The sequence below is a fragment of the Eucalyptus grandis genome, chromosome 9 (genome assembly GCF_016545825.1).
Source record: "Eucalyptus grandis isolate ANBG69807.140 chromosome 9, ASM1654582v1, whole genome shotgun sequence".
Classification (NCBI taxonomy): Eukaryota; Viridiplantae; Streptophyta; class Magnoliopsida; order Myrtales; family Myrtaceae; genus Eucalyptus; species Eucalyptus grandis.
This window is the reverse complement of record NC_052620.1, coordinates 19,136,909-19,157,768: the sequence shown is the minus strand read 5'-3', so window position 1 is coordinate 19,157,768 and position 20,860 is coordinate 19,136,909. Positions and strand designations below refer to the sequence as shown.

Genomic DNA, 20,860 nt, shown 5'->3' with positions numbered 1-20,860 from the left:
CTCCTTGATGGTCGGCAGAGCTGGTCAGCTGCCAACAAGGGTGAGGGTCGGAATGCCCTCGCCAGCTACAAGCAATGTCAGCCCTCACCGGCCTTTAGCAGGGGCTGGCGAGCGTTAGGTAAGGCTGCCCCTAGCCATCACTAGAGGCCAACGAGGCCCCCCACTAGATCTAGTGAGGAGACTCTCGTCCAACCCTCATCAGAGGCTGATGAGGAACCTTGGCCAGGCGAGGGTGCCCTTGTCGAATTGAGGGAGAGGCGGCCTCGTCCAATCCTCGCTAAAGGCCGGTGAAGCTGGCCTTGCTTGTGGCCAGCGAATGCGTCCGGCCCTCACCCTTGCCAATAGCCAATGAACTTTGTTGGCCATAACAAGGGCTAGCAACTAGCGGAGGGAACTAAGTAAAAAGAACAAAAAAGTAAATATAAAAGAAAAGGTAAAAGAAAAAAGAAAAGAAAAAAATATTTAAAATTTAAAAAATGTTCATGTTAGTGTTAACCGTGTCATGTAAGATGGTAGGCATCCAATTAAGTAAGTTTCAGCTTAAATTGGTTGAATATACTCAATTGATACCAATATGAAAATGTTTAGGATTAAATTGTCCTAATTGAAATGGTTGTAACTAAATTTGTACTAATACAATAGATTTAAGACTTTTTTTTAATGCTTTTCTAGTGTAAATTCCCCGTGTAAATAATAATCATGGAAAACCTGACTTGTTTCCATTAAAGTAGCGCTTGCTTGTTGAGTTTCAATGGCCTCTATGAGCTTAAACTTTTGGACTCTATCAATTTTCTAACATGTTTCCAGCGTCTGATACTATTTGAACTTCAATTTAATTGATCCACATCGCATCACCAACGTAGTTTTTTTTTTTTTTTGTAAATAATTTTTAAAAAAAAAGTAGTTTAAGCGCATTACACACAAAAAAAAAAAAATGGTGCAAATTACATTATATACCTTAACACTCTCGGATGAGAGTGGGAAAAACTCGTCCAATAGCGAAGCGGCGGCTTAGTTTACGCCATTTCAATGGCTCTTTCCTTGAACATTTAGAATAATGCATGTTGCACGGCCTAACCTAAAAGGACTTAATCGTATAATAATCTGCATAAAAAAAAAAAATACACAAGACCCTTAATATGTGTTATGTGAAGTCTGAAATTACCAAGGGACCAAATCAATATTCTATGTAGAAGCGTGTCTGGGAGTGAGTTCCTCCGATGAAACAAGTTGGAGAGCTAGAGAGTTTGGAAAGAAAAGAAGCATCAGCTTATATCTGACCATTGATCGATTTCAATGGTGAGACGTCCAGGAATTGACTACGATAATAACTCACTGAAAAAGGGCACTTGGAGTCCAGAAGAAGACCAAAAGCTAATCGCTTACATCAGGAGATATGGCATCTGGAACTGGACTCAGATGGCTAAACCTGCTGGTTAGATTTTATTTATAATCCCTGAGGAAGTCTACGACTGGTTGTTTTGAGTTAAGATTAGATGCTAATGTGACTGACCCGAGTCTTGAATTTTAATTACTCACAGGTTTAGCAAGAACCGGGAAAAGTTGCCGACTTCGTTGGATGAACCACTTGAGGCCCAACGTCAAGCGTGGGAACATCACGAAAGAAGAGGAGGAAATCATCATCAGGTTACACCGAGTTCTGGGTAATCGGTAATCATACTAACACTCATAGCTGCAAGAGCAGTTTCTCTACCCGATAGATTGGCTCTCACATAATTTTGGCAACCCTATGGCTATTTCATTTTGGAATGAAAACTGATGCACAAAGGTTTATCGATTCCAACAATTTTTCATCTCACCTCCGAGTCAAAGACTCCACGACTGCTACTGCTTTTCAGGCTAGAGCTTTCTCAATTAGTTATCGATGAAATTCCACTGGACCCAGAAATGATACATTGGAAGACCCTTAGACGGAAGTCAGTTCATGCTATCATCAGATCTTGTCTAGTAACCCATCCAAACAAGAGGATAAGATATGTGCTCTTTTGTATGATGAGTTTAAGCCATCAGATAATTGATCTCAAGGACAGAACATTTTTCAGCTGCCTTTCATTTTTCCCGTTAGAGGTGGGCAGCCATAGCATCTAGACTTCATCGAAGAATTAAGAACTTTTGGAATGCCCGCTTGAGAAAACGCTTCCGCAAGATTCAAACATGATGGCACCTGAGATCAAAGTTGATTCGCATGAGGACTATTTACCGCACTATGATCTAGCCATTATTCAAAGTATCGATACCAAAATGGCAACAAACCATGGGCATTCTTATCAAACACTTAATGCAGAAGACTCTCAGGCTTTCTTTGTAGTTGATGATGACAAAAAAACTTAACCAAAGTGAAGGGCAAGAACGCGTATCCAACCAGTTTCTTCCTCTGAAAGATCTAAACGTTGTAGAGAGATTTGAGGGTATGTTCACTGAGTCTGGGACTCCTATCCATTCATTTGGGTGCATTCAGCCTGAGCTTGTATTCTCTGTTGAATCCTATGATGATTTATAGTTGAATGAACCCAACATGGATGAAGGGGTGACAGCATTCATGAATGCGACTTTGTTGTAATTAAGGTCAAGTGTTCCGTTGTAGTTGCTAGTCTTTGATTACACGTTTGATCATTATTAGATAGTGACTTCTATATGTATTTCTTTAACAACCGTTCACGTCAAAACAAAACAAAAACACCACACTCTAATTGATCCGCCACTCATTACCGTCGCCATCAGTATTGGAGTTGCCATCATCACCATCTTCACCAAACTCACTACCACCGCCATCTACTCAGACCAAGGATGTTTTCTCCTTTCGCACCCCTTCATCTGCCTCTTTTCTCAAGTATTTCTTTCAATGAAACATCACACAAGTTTGGGGGTGGTGTGATGTGAAGAGAGAGAGAGGAGTAGAGAGAGTATACAATATAGTGAAGCGAGATCTCGAGCTATTAAGAAGAAATCTGCGAGGCAAGATAATTTATTTGCCCTCTGTTAAGATTGTATTACTAGTCTATCAGACATCAACCATCAGGTTATTTCTAACAAATGCCCCAATTATAACACATGCTTCTGATGGTCCAAAAAAAAAAATGTTTTGCACAGCTTTACACGCGGTAACTCTGAACCTCAAACATCCAATTATTCTTGGCAACGTTAACAAGAGCCCAGCATAATGCAACCTATTATTCCTGGTATAACATAAGTTGGGGCCAAAAAATACAGCAGGAGATATTTTTCTTGAGGATGTCGCAAAATCCGTTCAATCACTTCTTCCTAATCCGGAAAAGATTTTGCTTAGACTGTATGAATGCAAGTCTATTTCGATGATATTATAGTTGGTTATATGCCATCACCATGAAGGAATGAGCAATATTGGAGCTTAAACACCCAATCAAGTGGCATTAGAGCTGTAACTGTCGTTCTTTGAAAAAAAAAGTATACTGAGACAAAATTAATTTCAATAAATCTACGAACCCATCCATTGGCATTAGATTACATGCAGTGCCGATTTTGTAAATGGAGCATGAAATACCCCTAGATGTTAATGATGTCAATTTATAAATTTAACCGCAATTTAATCAGCTGCAAAGAGATGAGTTGATATCTTAACACAAGACAAGGGATTTATCACCATAGAAATGATCCTCAATAGTGCAAGAACATTTATTACATTTCTCCTCTGTCACTGATATACATGCTATAATTCACAAAACTTCATTTTTAGACGAACTTGACTCCATAGCAGGAACATGCTAGCCTTACAAACTGATAACTGACCTTACAAAGGAAAACCACGAGGATCATATATTGCGACAAAATTTTGAGCACATCAGCATCATCAATTTCCCCATAAATCTTTGACAATGTCCTCGTAGGATTCACCAAAATACACTGCCTCAGAGTATATACACTCAGAAGCAGGAGATGTAGTTCCTGAGTTTGAGCATGTGCCTTCAAAATCTTCTAATAAAAAAAAGATCCCTCAGTGAAACCAATTGTTCCCAATCTACTTCGTCAATTTTGTTGCCCGGTGAGGTCAAGCCATTGACTAGGGGTTTGTCAACTGGATCAATTCCACAAGGAGATCCAAGGTTTTCTGCTTTTGTAGCATCAGTAAGGGCAATTGATGAATCTTGGCAAGATAAAGGATCATCGTGATTGCAGTTGACTTTCACATCGCATGCAGTTGGCATTTGCAAATTTTCCATGAGAAAACGTTTCTTCAAACGAGTATTCCAATAGTTCTTTATCTCATTGTCCGTCCTTCCCGGAAGTCTACTCGCTATGCTGGCCCAACTACAACAAGGAACTTGCGAATTAGATATCTAATTATTTCCAGAGAGCAATTACAATGTTTTCATGCTTGTTAGTAGAATCATAGACTCAATAGTTAATGTACAGTTTTAGATTCTTGATTGTGGGGATTGCCCCACTTATGACTCAAGTTATTGTCCTTCTCTGTATTACCATTCCAATTTTATTCCCCCATCATGCGTGTCATCGATATCGATCAAGAATCATGCTATACGAGTACATTTACTCACCGGTTACCATGAACTAGGTGCAAGTTAATAATGATTTCTTCCTCTTCTTGGGTGATGTTTCCGTGCTTGATGTTGGGCCTCAGATAGTTCATCCATCGAAGCCGGCAACTCTTTCCTGTTCTCGCCAAACCTGAGCAAACGCCCATCCGATACTAGGGTTAGTGATCTATGTGGTGAAATTTTCAATGTAAAAATCTTGATCCACCAAGACACGTTTTGATCCTTGTAGACAGTACTCGACCCTTTCTGCCGAATGATTGGCCTTAAATCGAGAAGACTCAAATCCACATTAAAACCCCGTTTCTTGAAATGATAACAGACAGGAAACAAAAGAGAGATAATAACGTAACAAAAACACACACCCGCGGGTTCGGCCATGTGAGTCCAGTTCCAAATGCCATATCTCTTGATATAAGCCAACAGTTTCTAGTCTTCTTCCACACTCCAAGCACCCTTCTTCACTGTCTTCTTGCTGTTGCTCTTGTCAACCCTGGGAAACCTGGCCATTGATACTAGAGATTATGGGTCAGGGAGCTAATGTTTTTTCAGCTCTCTTGGCTTCGAATGAAGTTGCCCTCCTGCGGGTGACTTCTGTACTTATACTTGTCCTGCACGTCGCACATGTATTGAAGAGCTTTTTCATGGAAAATCAGATCCGATAGGTCCAAGAAGGAAATGGGGTCTGCTCTTCTGGAAGCGGCATAAAAGTCAAACGTTTGGTGGTGGGTCTTTGTGCATCCTTGGCATCAAATTTTAAAGCGTGGACTGATCCCACGCTATTAGGATATTCAAATATAAAAAGTCTCTTTCCATGGTAAAAAGCGTACTCTAGTCCCAACAAATACGGTAGGCAGCTCTTATTTATGATAGATTGTCGTCTAAATTTTTAGCATTATTTTTTTTTCCAATTCAATTTTTTTCTATAGTTACTTTTAAACTTAAATAAAACTCAGATATGTCCATTAAATGGAGCCAAATTATAAATGCTGTAAAATATGAAAATAATAATAGTTTTAGTAAAATTCAATCTAAGGCCTAACTCATCAGTTCTTTTTTTATTACCAACACCAATTTTTTATTAGTAAACGGTTATTTTTTAAGTGACATAGTACAATAGAAATCGTAATCTACTTGCGTTTAACTCGCGTCTTCATAAGAATATGCTAAAGGGGAACATTAACGATGACAGGAGTATCAATAACGTAACGAGTTAATGACTGTCTAGTTATGACAGTATAATGCTATTAAAAAGTGACCAATCTGTGAAACTACAAAGCAACATTGAATGAACGAATAGATCCCACTTCGCCTAGCCCAAACTATGATTATATTAATTATGTATTAATTCTCTTGGGCCTGTGTCATCTTTGATTTCTGGTTCAATGAGAGTGTCCCCCTCCACACATTTAATCGATAGGGTTCTTTAGGAAATTATGCACAGATAAATTTTACAAATATAAATGAAAAAAATCATAGCTAAAGAAGCTATTTCCCTTGAATGTGTGCATCGTGAACTATGTTACTTGAAAAATTGTCTGCTTTGGTTCATCCCATACCAAATCTTATAGCTTTGTCTTTTGGCATACAAGTACACACTTTTCCACAAGGTCACCATCCAAGTAGCACTTTCACTTTGGCATGCTTAAAATTGAAGTTCCAAACCTAAACATTGTCAAAAGTTCATTTTCAGAGTTACTTATATTTCAAAGTGGCATTTGGTCCTCCCCGTCTCCACTTGCCATCCTAGAAGCTTGCACATAACCACTTGTTATTCGAAACCTCTTTGTTAATCATCACTTCCTGCCCTCATCGAACTAGGTTGTTACAAATTGACTCAGTGGCAAGGTTGATCCCATACTTTCAACTCGATAACTGATGGATTTGAGTGATAAAACTGTACGTCTCAATTTCTCTTTCTCACTTTTACTCTCTATTTCCTTGTTATTGTGTGCCTAATCCTAACACTATACTAGTTCCCCTCTGTATGGCTAATTAGTTATGATCATCCTTCTAGGTTGGGTTATCAAAAATAGAAAAATAAATAAATAAAAGAAGCTAATTGATAGTGTTGTATTTCATTGTCCATGGTTGCATTATTATGAAGAAGGGAAAAGAAAATTCCATGCAGAATTATCCAAACCCATACAACTACGCATCAAAAAACCAGTTATTAGTTCTAGTTTGACATGTACTTAATGTGAGGTGATTCAGTTTAATTTTTGTCGATTGCGAATCACTTTTGACCGTAAGTGATAATGAATTTCAGATTGACATGTAATTAATTTGAGGTAATTCAATTCAAGTTTTTTAAGTGTATTTTTGGCGGTGTTGAAGACATAAGGGTGCAATGGTGGTTTGCATCAGATCAACGTTCACACAACTTTTCTGTCGTTACAAGCAGATCAATCGTGGGATGAGAGTCGGTGGATGATCAAGTTGCAATTAGTAGTTTTTTTGGTGATAAGAGTTCCATGTCAAAGGCTTAACAATGTGGAAGCGATGAAAATATGTGACTTGGAGGAGGGAGAAGTCTTTCATTCGTGCGTAGAATGCATAAAGACAGTATTTGGAGGGATGGATAATAACAGTGTGAAATCAGGAGAAAAAAATGAGATTCTAGAAGCAGATGAAGATAACCATAGCTTTCTCGATGCTCTTGAAACATGGGGAGAAAGGCAACCCACCAATTCCTCACCGCGTTTGAAATTAGACAATAGGTTTTTCCTTTTCTCTATATTATTGTGACCCAATTTCTCGGTTCGTGGTGGGCAATAATGGTGATAAACAAATGAAGTAAATGGAAAGTTAGCAGCGAAGTCAAAAGCACAATAGTGCAAAGTAATACCTACACAAGACAGCTGTGAAACATTGTAGAATAGCTTTAGCTTTTCCTTGGGTGGAACAAATAAGGATAGAAATAACCAGGTAAATGCGATACTTCTGGTTTCTTTATGTTGGAATATCTCCTACATTGGATGCAACAAAATTTCATTGCCTTGAATTCAATGTGTTCGGAGTCTCTGAATGATAGCCCTAGTCTGTTAAAGAGTGTGCTGTGTTCTGAGGAAAGACTAGTTGGCATTGAGTCTTGTATGGTAAGTGGACCATGGCAATCGTATAGATATTACAGAGAAAGTTTTATGGCACTTATAATCCGTTGTTGAGGAGATAGATGATTTTAGTGATTTGGCCATTAACCGCCATCAAATTTAACGGAGTGCACAAGAAAAGCATTTATCTTTGCGATCATGTGACCAGTCTAGGGTTATTTTTAGAGAATTTAGTTTCGTGAGTTCTTGCTTGTGAAAGAAGATTATGCCTAGTGTTTTTTCAGTTTAAAGACTGTAGTGCTTATTGATTTGTGGTTTATGGTGATTAACCAACATGCAGAGCAAATACTTTCTAGGCCAATTTATCATAATAACAATTAAGGTTTTGTTGTATTCTTCTAATGTATGACTTACCACTGCTCCCTTCTAGTAAAATACATGCATGTAATACAAACGTTAAGCACAAAAATGAAGTTCCCTAAATAAATGAACTTGCAGCATGTTACTAGAAAAGTCCATTCTGTTAATATATTGGAAATTATAAACTTTTCACTGCATTTTGCAAGCTTGCTAACGAGAACGGAAGTTGTTCTAAACATTTTTCTCAGCTTCATTGGTACCCAAAGAAATGAACCGGGATAAGAGAGCTCGAAAAGGTTACTTTACTTATTTACTTGATGGAAAGCACGTCAGTCAGATAAGCAAAACCCAGATGCATCCACTCATTTATGTTTAATGAGAGCTAAAGAGGGCAAAAACACCGAAACAAAACAAAAGAAAGAAAGTTCATCTAATGATGAAAGGTCCAAATTGTGCAATATTGACTCTTACTGGCCTTCAACACGTTTACACTATTGCCAACGTAAACAATCTTGCTTCCCCTTTGGCGGGAACCCAAAAGTCCATGTTATTCCCACACAACTTCCCAATAGATGTGGTCAATATGCCAAGGCACACAAAATACAACAGATGATTATATTTTTGTCTTTTGCTTTTGAAAACGTGTGTTCAATTCCCGCAGATACTCAAGATTCGGACCAGTAACAAACGACACGATTCGCGTTCCCACGTACTAATCCTCGGAAACTTAGAAATTTTGAAAGAACAGTTCACAAGGAGACCACTACAGTTAATGAAGAGGTGTTGTTTCTTGCATATTTATACCTTTCATACTTCCCCAATAACTCAGAATCTGGAGCTTTAATTTTATTTTATTTCCTTTTTTGGGTTTTTAGTACGTCAAATCTAGAAGGTCGACCAGAGTATTGACTCATGGAGAGGGAGAGTACCTCAAGTACTAATACTCTCCAAACTGTTCATATTTTGATGGTTAAGCGAGTTTTGAAATTCTTTTCCCATTTGTAATTTCTTTTAAGTAAGTGCTCTTTTATGATGCAAACTAAAAAATACTGAAGAATAGAATGTAAAAGAAACATAAAAGAAGAATATCTTTTAAGATATAATGGAAGGTCCACAAGAAAAAATTTCAAGGTGGGAGATTACAACAAAAAGAAAAGTTAGTCTATTTGGAGAAATTTTAAAAATGCTAATCTGAGAACTAAGTGTGCAAAGGAGAAGTGGATAGATGTGTGTTTGCCAAAGGGGAGGGTGAATGGGTTTAAATTAGATACATCAAGGGAGTAAAACAGTAATTATAAAGCTAATACGGTTGCTGCTTGTGGAAGCTGGAGATTTGTGGTGTCTCCCAATGCAAGTTAGTCTACTCAGGTGCAATGGAGAGCGACTTCTTCAAAGAATTTTTCTGTCAATAGGGGATGGAGCAGCGTTAGAACTCATGCAAGAAAGGTTCCTGGGCACAAGCTAATATAAATTACACCTAGCACACCAAAGCATAGCCTCATATGCCGGCTTGCTATCTTGAATAAGCTCCTAACTTAGAGATAGATTGAACAGATGGTAAATATGATAGCAATTAATAATAGCGAATTCCCTTTAGGACACAAAGATAATTAAAAGGTCATGTGTTATCTTATTCCATATGCAAAACTCCATCATTAAAGAGCGTGAAGATGTATCTTATTTTTAGATTTTACAATTGGAATTTCAGGTAAATCATTCTAAATCAATTACTTAAATATGTAAATTCGGAAGCATGAGCATGCAAGCAACGCATCTTGAACCTATGCGTACATCACAGATAAGGATAAAGAACCGGAGTGCGAGGATGCTTCGGAGGAGTTGAACGCGGAGGCAAATCATTTTCAAACACGAGTCAAACGACTTCTCGTATAATCAATTGAAATTCAATTATGAAACGTGCTTGTTTTTCATGATGACGTTGGGCAAGAAATTCAAATTTGCGGACGTCATCCATGTGCTCGGCAAGAGTATTGACCTATTTGGCAACTATCTCTGCCTTGCGTACGGCACGTTTGAGTGGGAACTCAACCTGTTTGCCCTATAAGAAAATATAAGAAAGAAAACCTTTAGTCCACACCCAACAACTTCGAGAGAGTACATGGTCAGAAGGGGAAACAATTATGTTATTAAAAAAAATGTGTACACGCATGAATTGCTATTTAATCGATAAATTAGGATCCTCTAACAATATGAGATAAAGTTACACCTTAGTATTTATTTTCTTGAGAATTTAACACTTGTGTTATTGGCTGCTCAAATATGTTAAAGTATTTCATAACATTTGCCTACGATAACAGCTATAGCCGACGATTGCTTTGCCGACAACTAAAGTAGAGTGTATAGCATCAACTAAGGCAATCAAGGAATCTATTTGGCTCACATGTTTGTTCAATGTTTGAGGATTATTGTAGTAAGAGATTGTTATTTACTACAACAATCAGAGTGCAATACATTTGGTCAAAAATCAATTGTATCATTAGCAAACATATACTAGATGTTGAAAGTTAAATTCTCGAGTTCTATCTTTTTCATATCCAACCTTCTGTATCATGATAAGTCAGTTCAAAGTTGGCTTTCAAAGACTAGATGTTGAAAGTAAAATCACTCATGTTTGGGAATGACTTTTACTGAGTGTTGATATGACATTTTTTGTTTAGAGTATTTGACTTTCATTCAGTTCTGCGACTGCACCAGTCTTTATACAAGTCTTCAATCCATCCATGTGAAACATGGATCAGCCAGCTGGAGAATTTCGTCCCATTTTGTCAATTCGTAATTCAATGTTTGTAGTCAGTCTCGTGCAGAGAATTATGTTGAGAATTCAATGACTTTGTGGTTTCGGTGAACTAGAACGAAGCTTCAAGGTAAGAGTTACTAGTGGGAAGAGCATAGGATGTTTCGAAAGAATGCTAATTTAGTAGTTTTTGCCACCTAAGTACAAATAACGACAACATAGATAGGACATGCACACGGGCGATGAAATTAGTTGGGGCTCGAAGTGATTGACCGAGCACCACATTCGCATCAATGAAGTTTCCGATGAAGGAGACAAAACAGCAGAGAGAGAGAGAGAGAGAGCGACGTTCAAAGTTCATGCATTTTCCTGAGAACTCAAAAGCACATGCGGGAAATTAGGGTTTTAGGTACACGTCATTGCTGATGTCATCATTTATTGATTATTGTAGTGACAGTGCTGCATGAACTCGTCAAACAAAATATTGTAATTGAGATTAATATGCTGCAAGTAGTTTTTTTATTTTCTTTCATTACTCTTCAAGGTGTATAGGTAGGGTTGGACCTTTTTATCAAGAGTTGCGTCGTTCATTCAAGTAATATGTCTATCCATATAAAGTTGCATCAGTTCATGTTCCAAGAGTATTCATTCAAAAAATTATGTTCTTGAATTTATTTTAGACAAATAGTAATGTTCTAATGAAAAATCATAATCTTTATTACTTGTAATGCGTGTGGCTACCTACTAGTAACATTGAATTGATATAGATAAATAATAATTGATAGACTCATTGTGCTAGACAAAGCTAATCAATCAAATGAATCGGTCCATACTTGTATCTCGAAAATAATAATTAAGCCATTTCTAATTTATTTATTTAAAAAAAAAAACTTGAGCTAGTCCCAACTCGACCAGCCTAGACCAGTTAATTCGATTCGAGCCTTTTCTTGTACAATTGAGACTAGCATGCAAATTCCAGGCCGAGCCAAAAGAGTACCTTGACGCCCCCACTTGCCTGAACCATGCTCATGTACATCTCTTCTACAATTAATTCATGACACATCATATTGGAAAGAAATATTAACGAGTTTTACAAATTCTAGTGTGAATCTGATTTTATTTTCAAGGATTCTTGAAAGGTAAAGCTTGATTGAGTAGAATGAATCTAGGCAATATTTTACTCTTGAAAATATTTAGCTCAGGACGCTAACCTATTACTATAGCGAATGAAAATTTATTCAATGAAATTTTCTTGCATGAATTCCAGGACACACATACACTGATGGTTCATTTTAGTCATTAGATCATGCCGTTGCCACAAGGAGCCAAAGTTATTTAAGGAATGCGGTACGGTGATCTAGGTCCATATATACACTGAATTCATGCAGTAACGCCTCTATGCCAGCAGGGTGCTCGAAATTACTTGGTGGAGGATAAAAAAATTACTAAAGTTGAGGATAAAAGCAAATATCTTGGAGATAGAAACAAAGTTGGAGGTTTGTTAGGATTAAAGGTGAACCTAAAAAGTAAATCATTGGATAAAACTCGTACATGAGCATACGACATTGCTCAACCTCATGCAAGCTTTACCTAAATACGAAAAATGTACATTCAGAATTGACAGTGTGTTCATGTAAAAGCAAGCTTTTAGATATTATGTTTATAGGTTGGAGTAAGCGCTGCAAAATGGTGAAGTAAGGCTTTGGGATATTAAGAAGTAGAGTGTAAAGCAACACGTTTTATTTCAATACTACACCTACATTTTATTTGTTGAGAGATAGGTATGGTTTTATTAAGTACATATCTCTTCAAATTTAGCATTGTAAACGTCAATGAGGGAATAATGTATTGTACTAGAATAGCACGTATTTTAATTGGTTTGTTTAAGTGGTATTAGAGCTAAAAGGCCCAACTAGTGGCATTAAAGCTCAAATGCCATAGTTGCATGGAAAGTAGTATGCTCACCAAAAAAGGACGTAGAACTAGGCTTGCTTGATCGGAAACTTTGGAATAAATTATTGATGGGTTGCATGCTTTGAAGCCTCATCAATCTTCCATCATCATCCCTACGGAGTACTTGGGTTCATCATATTAAATACAGAGGTACTCACATCACGCAACTCGACATAAAAGGCAGTATGACTTGGAGTTGGTAATGTATTCTCAAGCTAAAACTTGCTCTAATGCCTATTATCTCCAGCCAAGCATACCGTTGCAAAGAGATATACAAGGAATTCAAACAAGAGGAACCGGCCATGGACCGGTATCAATTAATTTTAACCATTAGTATTAGTAAGCATAATATTATTAGTTGGCTTGTTTGTAGAGATAAACTACCAACAACAGTTGTCACATCACGGTGGTTTTCTTTAGTAGATACTAAGTGTAACTTTTCTATGATTGGTATAGAAGATAGAAACCACTTATTCTTTGAGTACACTTGGACAAGTAGTGTCACGCCCTGAACCTCGAGCGCGACAACATCCCACCATGGTCATGCAAATGCAACATTCCCAGATAGTGTTGCCAACCCCATTCATTTATTATTGCGCAAGCGGAACGTATTATAAAACCCCTGACAATGAAATACGGGATAGAAAAGCAGGAAGCAAAACCACAACATAACACTTTCATAATTCAACATAATTACAAACAGAGGTCTACGACCAAAAGTCTACAAAAGATCGGCTCTTAAAAAGGAACTGTCCTACGACCTACAAGTCGGACACGCTCATTGTCTCAGCAAGTTCAACCCTCCTAAACCCCTATTAGAAAGTAAACACGCCCCAGAGTGGCCTAGCCACAACATCAAGAAGACTTACCTCACATTATTCTTCATCTGCAGGTTAGCACAGTTTATATAATTTAACCACATGCAATTATGATAACCAAACAACTAAAGCACAATCACATTATCAGAACAATTCAACCACTTGGATCATCTCAGCGATCAATCGACTCGGCCGATTATATGTCATTCTAGCAAATCAATCGCTGCTTCCAATCACGACCCTATATGAAGGTTTAACAACCAGTGGCAATCACGGCCCCACTCGGCACGACCTTTAATTAGGTGGTAGATCTCAGCCCGATGGGCACAACCTCTAATAGGTGGTCAATCACAGCCCTATTGGGCACGACCTCTAATAGGTGGTCAATCACGGCCCCACTAGGCACAACCTTAAATAGGTGGTCAATCACGGCCCTATTAGGCACGACCTCTAATAGGTGGTCAATCACGGCCCCACTGGGCACAACCTTTAATAGCTGGTCAATTACGACCCTATTGGGCACGACCTCTAATAGGTGGTCAATCACGGCCCCACTAGGCACAACCTTTAATAGGTGGTCAAATACGGTCGTTCTTCCATCAAATTTTGACACTTGGGATTTTATCAAAAGGATCCCTATTTATCGCAATCACACTCCATTTGCCACAATCAATCATCAAATTCAAATTCTAAATACACAGCAGCGATCGGCACAAAATTCTAAGCAATCGAGGTCAAAAATAATTTTTCCGTTTTTTTAATAATTTCGGAATATAATATAATATTATGAATTCCAGAATTTCAAAACAATTAAATAATTCAAAATTAAAATCCTATTATGTCCCATCTAGGCTTATCATTAATTAACCTTCTCTTAGCCTTAATTAAGCACCATTTAAATTAAACAAATCTCTTAATCCAATTCATACTTAAATATACTAAACTATCCACCTAAACTCGCTTAATTTAAACTAAACACACTTAGGGCATCATTAACACTCTAATCAAGGTTTAGTGAGTTAAACTCACTCGATTAACGAACCAATCAAACCAAAACGACGAGGACGACGCAATGATCGACTTTCCTTAAGGCAGGCCGAGCATCCAGGCTCAGGAAGGCGGCCAAAACGGGCCAAGACTGAGCTGCCATACCCATTTTTGTAGTTGCTATCTTGGGGCCGAAGGAGGGCAGATCTGAGCTCAATTGGGCGGAGGAACGACGGGGGAGAGACGGCGGCAGCTTGGGGCGGTGGAAATGGCAACTCCGGCGACCAGCGGGACCTCTCGGTGGTGGGCGCGACCAAGGACGAGGGTGAACGACAAAGCTGGAGGGTCCTGATCGTGCGAGCAGCGAATGAGTCGAGCGCAAGTCGACCGATCGTGCAAGCGAAGGAGAAGCGACACCGGCGGCGAGCTGGCTTCGGCTAGCTCACGATGGCTCTCCGACGAGCTGAACGACCAAGAACAATGGTTGACGAAGATGATGGAAGCTCGGGGGCACTCGGGCTGCGGCGGAACGGCGAGCTGGCCGGCGAGGCGCATGCGGACGAGCAACGACCGCAATGGCGATGGCTTCGGCGACAAGCGGCGGCGTCGAGCGAGTGAAGGAGGTGGACGAATGGGGCGTCGGGGTTGCTAGTCCAACCGGTCGAGCTCCTCTCTCTCTCCTCTTTTTCCCCAAAATCCAACAAGCTCCCTTGATTCAAGGAAGAAGATGATGGTGATAGCCTACCTTTCCAAGAGCAAATCCTCACCCTTCACTTGTCAACATCCTAGCCACTCTTGCCCCACACCATGTCATGCTCTACTAACTCAATCCTCCACAACCTCTTCCAATGGGTGCAAATTTCATTTTCCGCCGAGGCATAAAATCTTGTACATTAATTTCTTCCATTCCATTCAATTCTCTTCCAATTGAGTCCAATTGAAGTCCATAAAATTAATCCAATGTCACCACACTTCAATTCACATCTTCACTTATATGTAGAACCAACTTAAGCCCCAAAACGCGACCAAAGGCAAGCCTACTAATTTCTCGAGCCAAATTAGCCATTCTCTAATTATTTTGCTGAAAAACTCGGCTTACATGAAAAATCTTCCGAAGATGAGTCAATGATCCTAAAATGATTTATGCCACACCAGGACTTCCAATTTCTGAATTCGATCTCAATTTCACGGTTAATTTCACTTCGGCACGATACTAGCGCGTCCTGATCTACCAGGCAGCTTTTAGAAATTTGTGGTTGATCAATTCAAGCCACAATGTACATTTTTGACACATTGGCGACTTTCGGTTGTTGGGGTAATCTCAAGGTTTCAAACACGGACACATGGTACCCAAACAACATAAAAGCTGGTCCAGTGCCGATCAACAAGAATTGTGCGATATGGTGGAATCACCTACACTCGATCACATGCCTCTGTCGAGTCAACCTATCTCCGGTCTCTAATCGATTTTTAACTGTGTCGTAATGACCCTTACAGATTAGCTCGGTCGAAAGGTCGTTTCCTGGTCAAATTTCGAGTCTGATGTATTAGAATTTTTTAACGGCTTCACCTGATAGACTAGTTATCCCATGAGTGATCAGTTCAGGGAAAAGAACTATATACGTGCCAACGAAATGCCCATCTCAATTTATTGAAAATAGAATTGGAAAAATCGGGATGTTACAAGTAGTGTATGGCATGGTATTTTGGCATGAAATGGAATTTGGCGTTATATAGGAGGTTGGAACTTAGAACTTCAATGGATGATCGGGGAAACAAAGGGCAAAACTTGGAGGCAAGACTCCTCAAGCTATCTTTTTTAGTGACAATCTATTGCATCTAGATGGAACACAACCACGGACCATCTCAAAACACATCAATTGAGCCTCATCTTTTGTTGACTAGGATTCGAAAGGTTGTAAGAGGTAGGCGCCACTCTACAAAAAGTGTAGGCCTTCCAAGGCAAAAATTTTATTGGCTACTATATGGAGGCTTCCTTCCTCAATCTTCTCGCATATAGTTTTTGTGAAATGCTAGGGGATTCCCTTAAGCTTTTGTACCTCATCTAATTAAAATATTCACATATTTACACCAAATAAAAAAGCTCAAAACGCCATAGCAAAAGGAAAAAAAAATGAAAAATAGACGAAGAACAGGCTAGAAATTTAGATTACATATTCTTCACATCTTTATGATAAAGCATGAAGCTCCACTAGAAAGATCATACATGATTAACAGAGGAGAGTTTATCTCTAAGTAAAAGTAAGTATTATCACCATAGAACAGATTTTTCAAATAGTACAACATTTATTTCATCTGTCCACGATCACTGATAGACATGCTACGCTATAACTCACGACAGTGTAGAAACCTTTTTTAATAGATGCACAACAAAGTTTACTCCATAGGGGAAAAAGGCTAGCCTTATGAAAACGAAGGAAAACTGACATTACAAATGAGTTCCACGATGATCACATATTGCAGCAATACTTGACCTTGTTAGCTCCAGTGTCCCCATAAATCTATGGTGAAGTCGTCTTGCGAATCACGGAAATACACACCATCTGAGTACATACACTCAGAAGAAGGCAATAAATTTCCCGAGTTCGGGCATATACCCTCCAAATCTTCTATTGCGCTAAAATCTTTCAGAGATTGCAATTGTTCCCACAAGTTTGCATCTTCTCCCATCATATTGCCTCGTGAATGCCAGCGATTCACTAGAATTTTGTCATCATGAACAACTTCATGAGATGGGCACAAGCTGCTTGCATGTAGTACTGGAATATCCCGAGGAGATCCAAGATTTGTTGCTTCTGTAGGATGAAGAATTGCAATAGATGGATTTTGGTGGGTTAAATTATTATTTGGATTTTTGAGTTAACTTTTACATCACATGCAATTGGCATTTCCAACTTTTCCTGGGCGCAGCGTTTCTTCAAGTGAGTATTCCAGTAGTTCTTTATCTCATTGTCTGTTCTTCCTGGAAGTCGACTTGCAATTGTGGCCCAACTACAACAAGAAAAACTATAAATTAAAAATCTAGCTTGTTATGAAAAAGCAATGACAATGTGTTCTTGCTTGTCAGTAGAATCAGATATATACAAACAATATGAAATGCCTCGAGTTGTGTTATGATGACAATACAAAGTTATTTTCATGCCCCAGCAGAAATACAGGTACTTCCCTCATTTTATTTGCTGTATCTGTGGTATCTGTAAGTTAGGAAAAGCAAATGGTTTGAAGTTGCATGTCAATTAGGTTAATTGCAAATAAACTGAGGAAAATGACTTAATCATGAGAATCGAACATATTCTGAAGCACAACTTGCCTGAAGTCGATATATGTCGTACAATATCAACCAAGAATCATCCTGCATATTCCAAATTGACTTACCGTTTACCAAGAACTCGGTGCAAGTTGATAATGATTTCCTCCTCTTCTTTGGTGATGTTGCCATGCTTGATGTTGGGCCTCAGATAGTTCATCCACCGAAGTCGGCAACTCTTTCCGGTTCTTGCTAAGCCTGATGATAATATCAAATTCAAAATTAGGGTTAGTGACTAGCGGTGCAATTTTTCAATAAATTCTTGATCCACCACCGCCCTGGGGTTTAGATCCATATATAGGCCACTCAATTACTTGACTCTTCAAGATGATATACTCTTGAATCCGGAAGATCCAAATCCACATCGAACTCGTTCAATGAAAAGAATTAGATCTAGAAAATAAAAGATTTCAATGCATCACGCACTCACCAGCAGGTTCGGCCATGTGAGTCCAGTTCCAAATGCCATATCGCATGATATAAGCCACCAGTTTCCTATCTTCATCAGCACTCCAAGCACCCTTCTTCACTGTCTTCTTGCCGTTGCTGATTTTATCAACCCTGGGATACCTGGCCATCGACACCAGAGATTGCGCAGTTTCCAACCCTCGTCGGCTTTGAATGAAGTTATTCCTCTCCAAAGAGGGTTCACGTGGATTTATACTCGTTCTGTAGCTCGCACGTACCTTAAAGCGTATTGGGCGAGGCTTTTTTTTTATGAATAATTAAAGCAGATAATTACAAGGGCAAATGGCTACTTGTTCTTCCAGGAAACAGCATGTATTTGTGCATATTTAGCACCATAGTAAAGTGGGTGTGGACCTCACTATTATTGGATATTCAAAATATAAATGGTCACTGTTCCCATTGGAGGATTTCAACTCTATGGTTACTCTATCTATTGGGGTTTTTGTTGCTCAATGCTTTAGCTAGCTCGAACCTTCTTGGCTTCTTCCAATCAATTGTCTTTCCAAGAAGTGGAAATTTGGCAAAGGTCGACTCGTATTATGGCCGATACTAAATTTTTTTAGAGAAAGATGAGTCATAACTATCGTTTTAGTATTCATTATCCCTAGATAATTACTATAGAGGACCCCAAAAATTTACTTATGACTAATCCAAATGTCTCGTGTTGATGATCAACAACACGAGGATCATCCTAATTGGTTAGTGGGGATGGAGAACACTTCTAATTAAAAGAGTGATTTAGCAGGAAAATAAAATATCATAACACTGTTTTTTCATAGATAATCAACGAGCAGATAATTCCAATTAAATTGGGAACTTGCTCTTCCTAGAAGCACAATAAGTTGTGCACGTTTAGCATTAATGGTAAAGTGTGGACTGACCCCACTATTGGACACACAAGTATAAAATGTCACTTTCTATTGGAGACATACTCAAGTTACAACTATAAGCAAGAAAGCCCTGAACTTAATTAAGATAATTCATTGCTCTAATAATTTTATGAAAAATTACATAAAAGTCATAAACCTATTACAATTGTGTCAATTCAGTCTTAAACATTTTTTTTTGTTAATTTAGTCATAAACATTTTGTAATTAGGCTAACTCAATCCATCCAATCAATTTTAACCGACCAATGCTGACATGGATGTCGCCCAACCTTGTCAACCATTGTTGCCCAACCAACAATTATGCTAACTCACCAGTGGCTGGCAAGGGCTTCATGGCCGTCGCCCAACCTTGTCAACCATTGTTGCCCAACCTTGTCAACCACTATGGGGGAAAAAGGAAAAAGGAGGAAGAAGAGGAATAACAACAAGAAAAGAAATATAAAATATAAAATATTCAAAAAATTATTATTAAAATTGTACATGTCATTATCAGCCAAAAAGCTGGTATTAATGTCAATGCGGACTAGCCAAAATTAGTCAAATGGACTAAATTGGCCAAAAAAAAAAAAAAACTGGTTTCAAACTTTTTTGATAATTTTCCCAAAAGTCTTTCATCTCTCAATTTTTTTCAGCATTAAATGAGCATGTTTCCTTGAACTTAATGGAACATACTTTTTCCTATTTCATTTACTTTCCCTCCAAGAATTTAAAATGAAAGGTACTATTATAATTTTAGAAAAGTAAAAATCAAATCAAATACAATGAATGGGGAGCATAATTTATTCGTCTGAATCCAAGTATAAGAGAGTATGCCTAGTGTGAAACAGATCCATGTTGATTTTGGCAAGTGAAGTAAAGCTGCCTATGTCATTGGTGAGATCAGCGGATAATAATTAATTCCACAAACGAATGAAAATTGATGAGAAAAGGCGACCCAACACCGGTTCATCAAGTTTGAAATTAGACGAAACTTTGCCATTCTTTATGTGGTGACGAAGAACTTTTTTAGTGGGGGAGGCAAAAATAATGATAAAAAAATGATTAATTAAATAAACTAAATGGAAAGCTTGCTGCGAAGTCAAAAGCACATCGTGCAAAGTAACACCTGCTCGAGAGTGCCATACAACTTTGTAGAGCATCTTCCGATTTCTAACGTTTCAACGAGTCAGGCAAGAAAATATCCAGTTAACTAATGTCAACTATTGATCAGTGTAGTTTGGAATGATTTATATTCATGTCATTATCCTTAAATTTCATTCCCTAAATGCACCAAACTTTCATTTGTATCAATGTTCTACCCAAAAAATATGATGTGCTATATTTTATACTGCATTGTTGAGTCTTCCAAAGTAAAACGCTGCAAGTTATGGATCTGGGGGCGATATGTGATATATTATGGTTTTGTGGTGCAAGTATTATACGAAGTACATCTGGACGTTGATTGGACCATGGAAGCATATAAAACGTATGAACATGTATGCTTTGAGGTTAATTAAGTGTTGCGTTACCTCCCCCAGATAAGTACAACCTAGATGCAATTGCCAACGCTGATTTGTGATTGATCAGAGACCTAGGAAAAGACAAAATTTTGCAATAGACTATTGTTGTAGTGCGTCTTAGACCCAAGATACATTGCGCCTTTGTCAGCAGTGACGTTAAATAATACATCTTCTCCACTAGTCATGAAACACACCACATA

General features: G+C 38.3%; 1 protein-coding gene across 1 annotated transcript in view; it reads right to left on the bottom strand.

The window, feature by feature from the left end:
* LOC104420396 (transcription factor MYB30) overlaps window positions 1-18,382 on the bottom strand; it is a 28,177-nt gene extending 9,795 nt beyond the window's left edge. Inside the window, exons 1-3 of the mRNA XM_010032247.2 lie at window positions 18,235-18,382; window positions 17,873-18,002; window positions 17,368-17,488 (exon numbers count right to left, since the gene is read on the bottom strand). Coding sequence (XP_010030549.2) covers window positions 17,368-17,488; window positions 17,873-18,002; window positions 18,235-18,382 — 399 coding nt within the window. The remainder of the gene's footprint in view (window positions 1-17,367; window positions 17,489-17,872; window positions 18,003-18,234) is intronic.
* Between the last annotated feature and the right edge of the window lie 2,478 nt (window positions 18,383-20,860).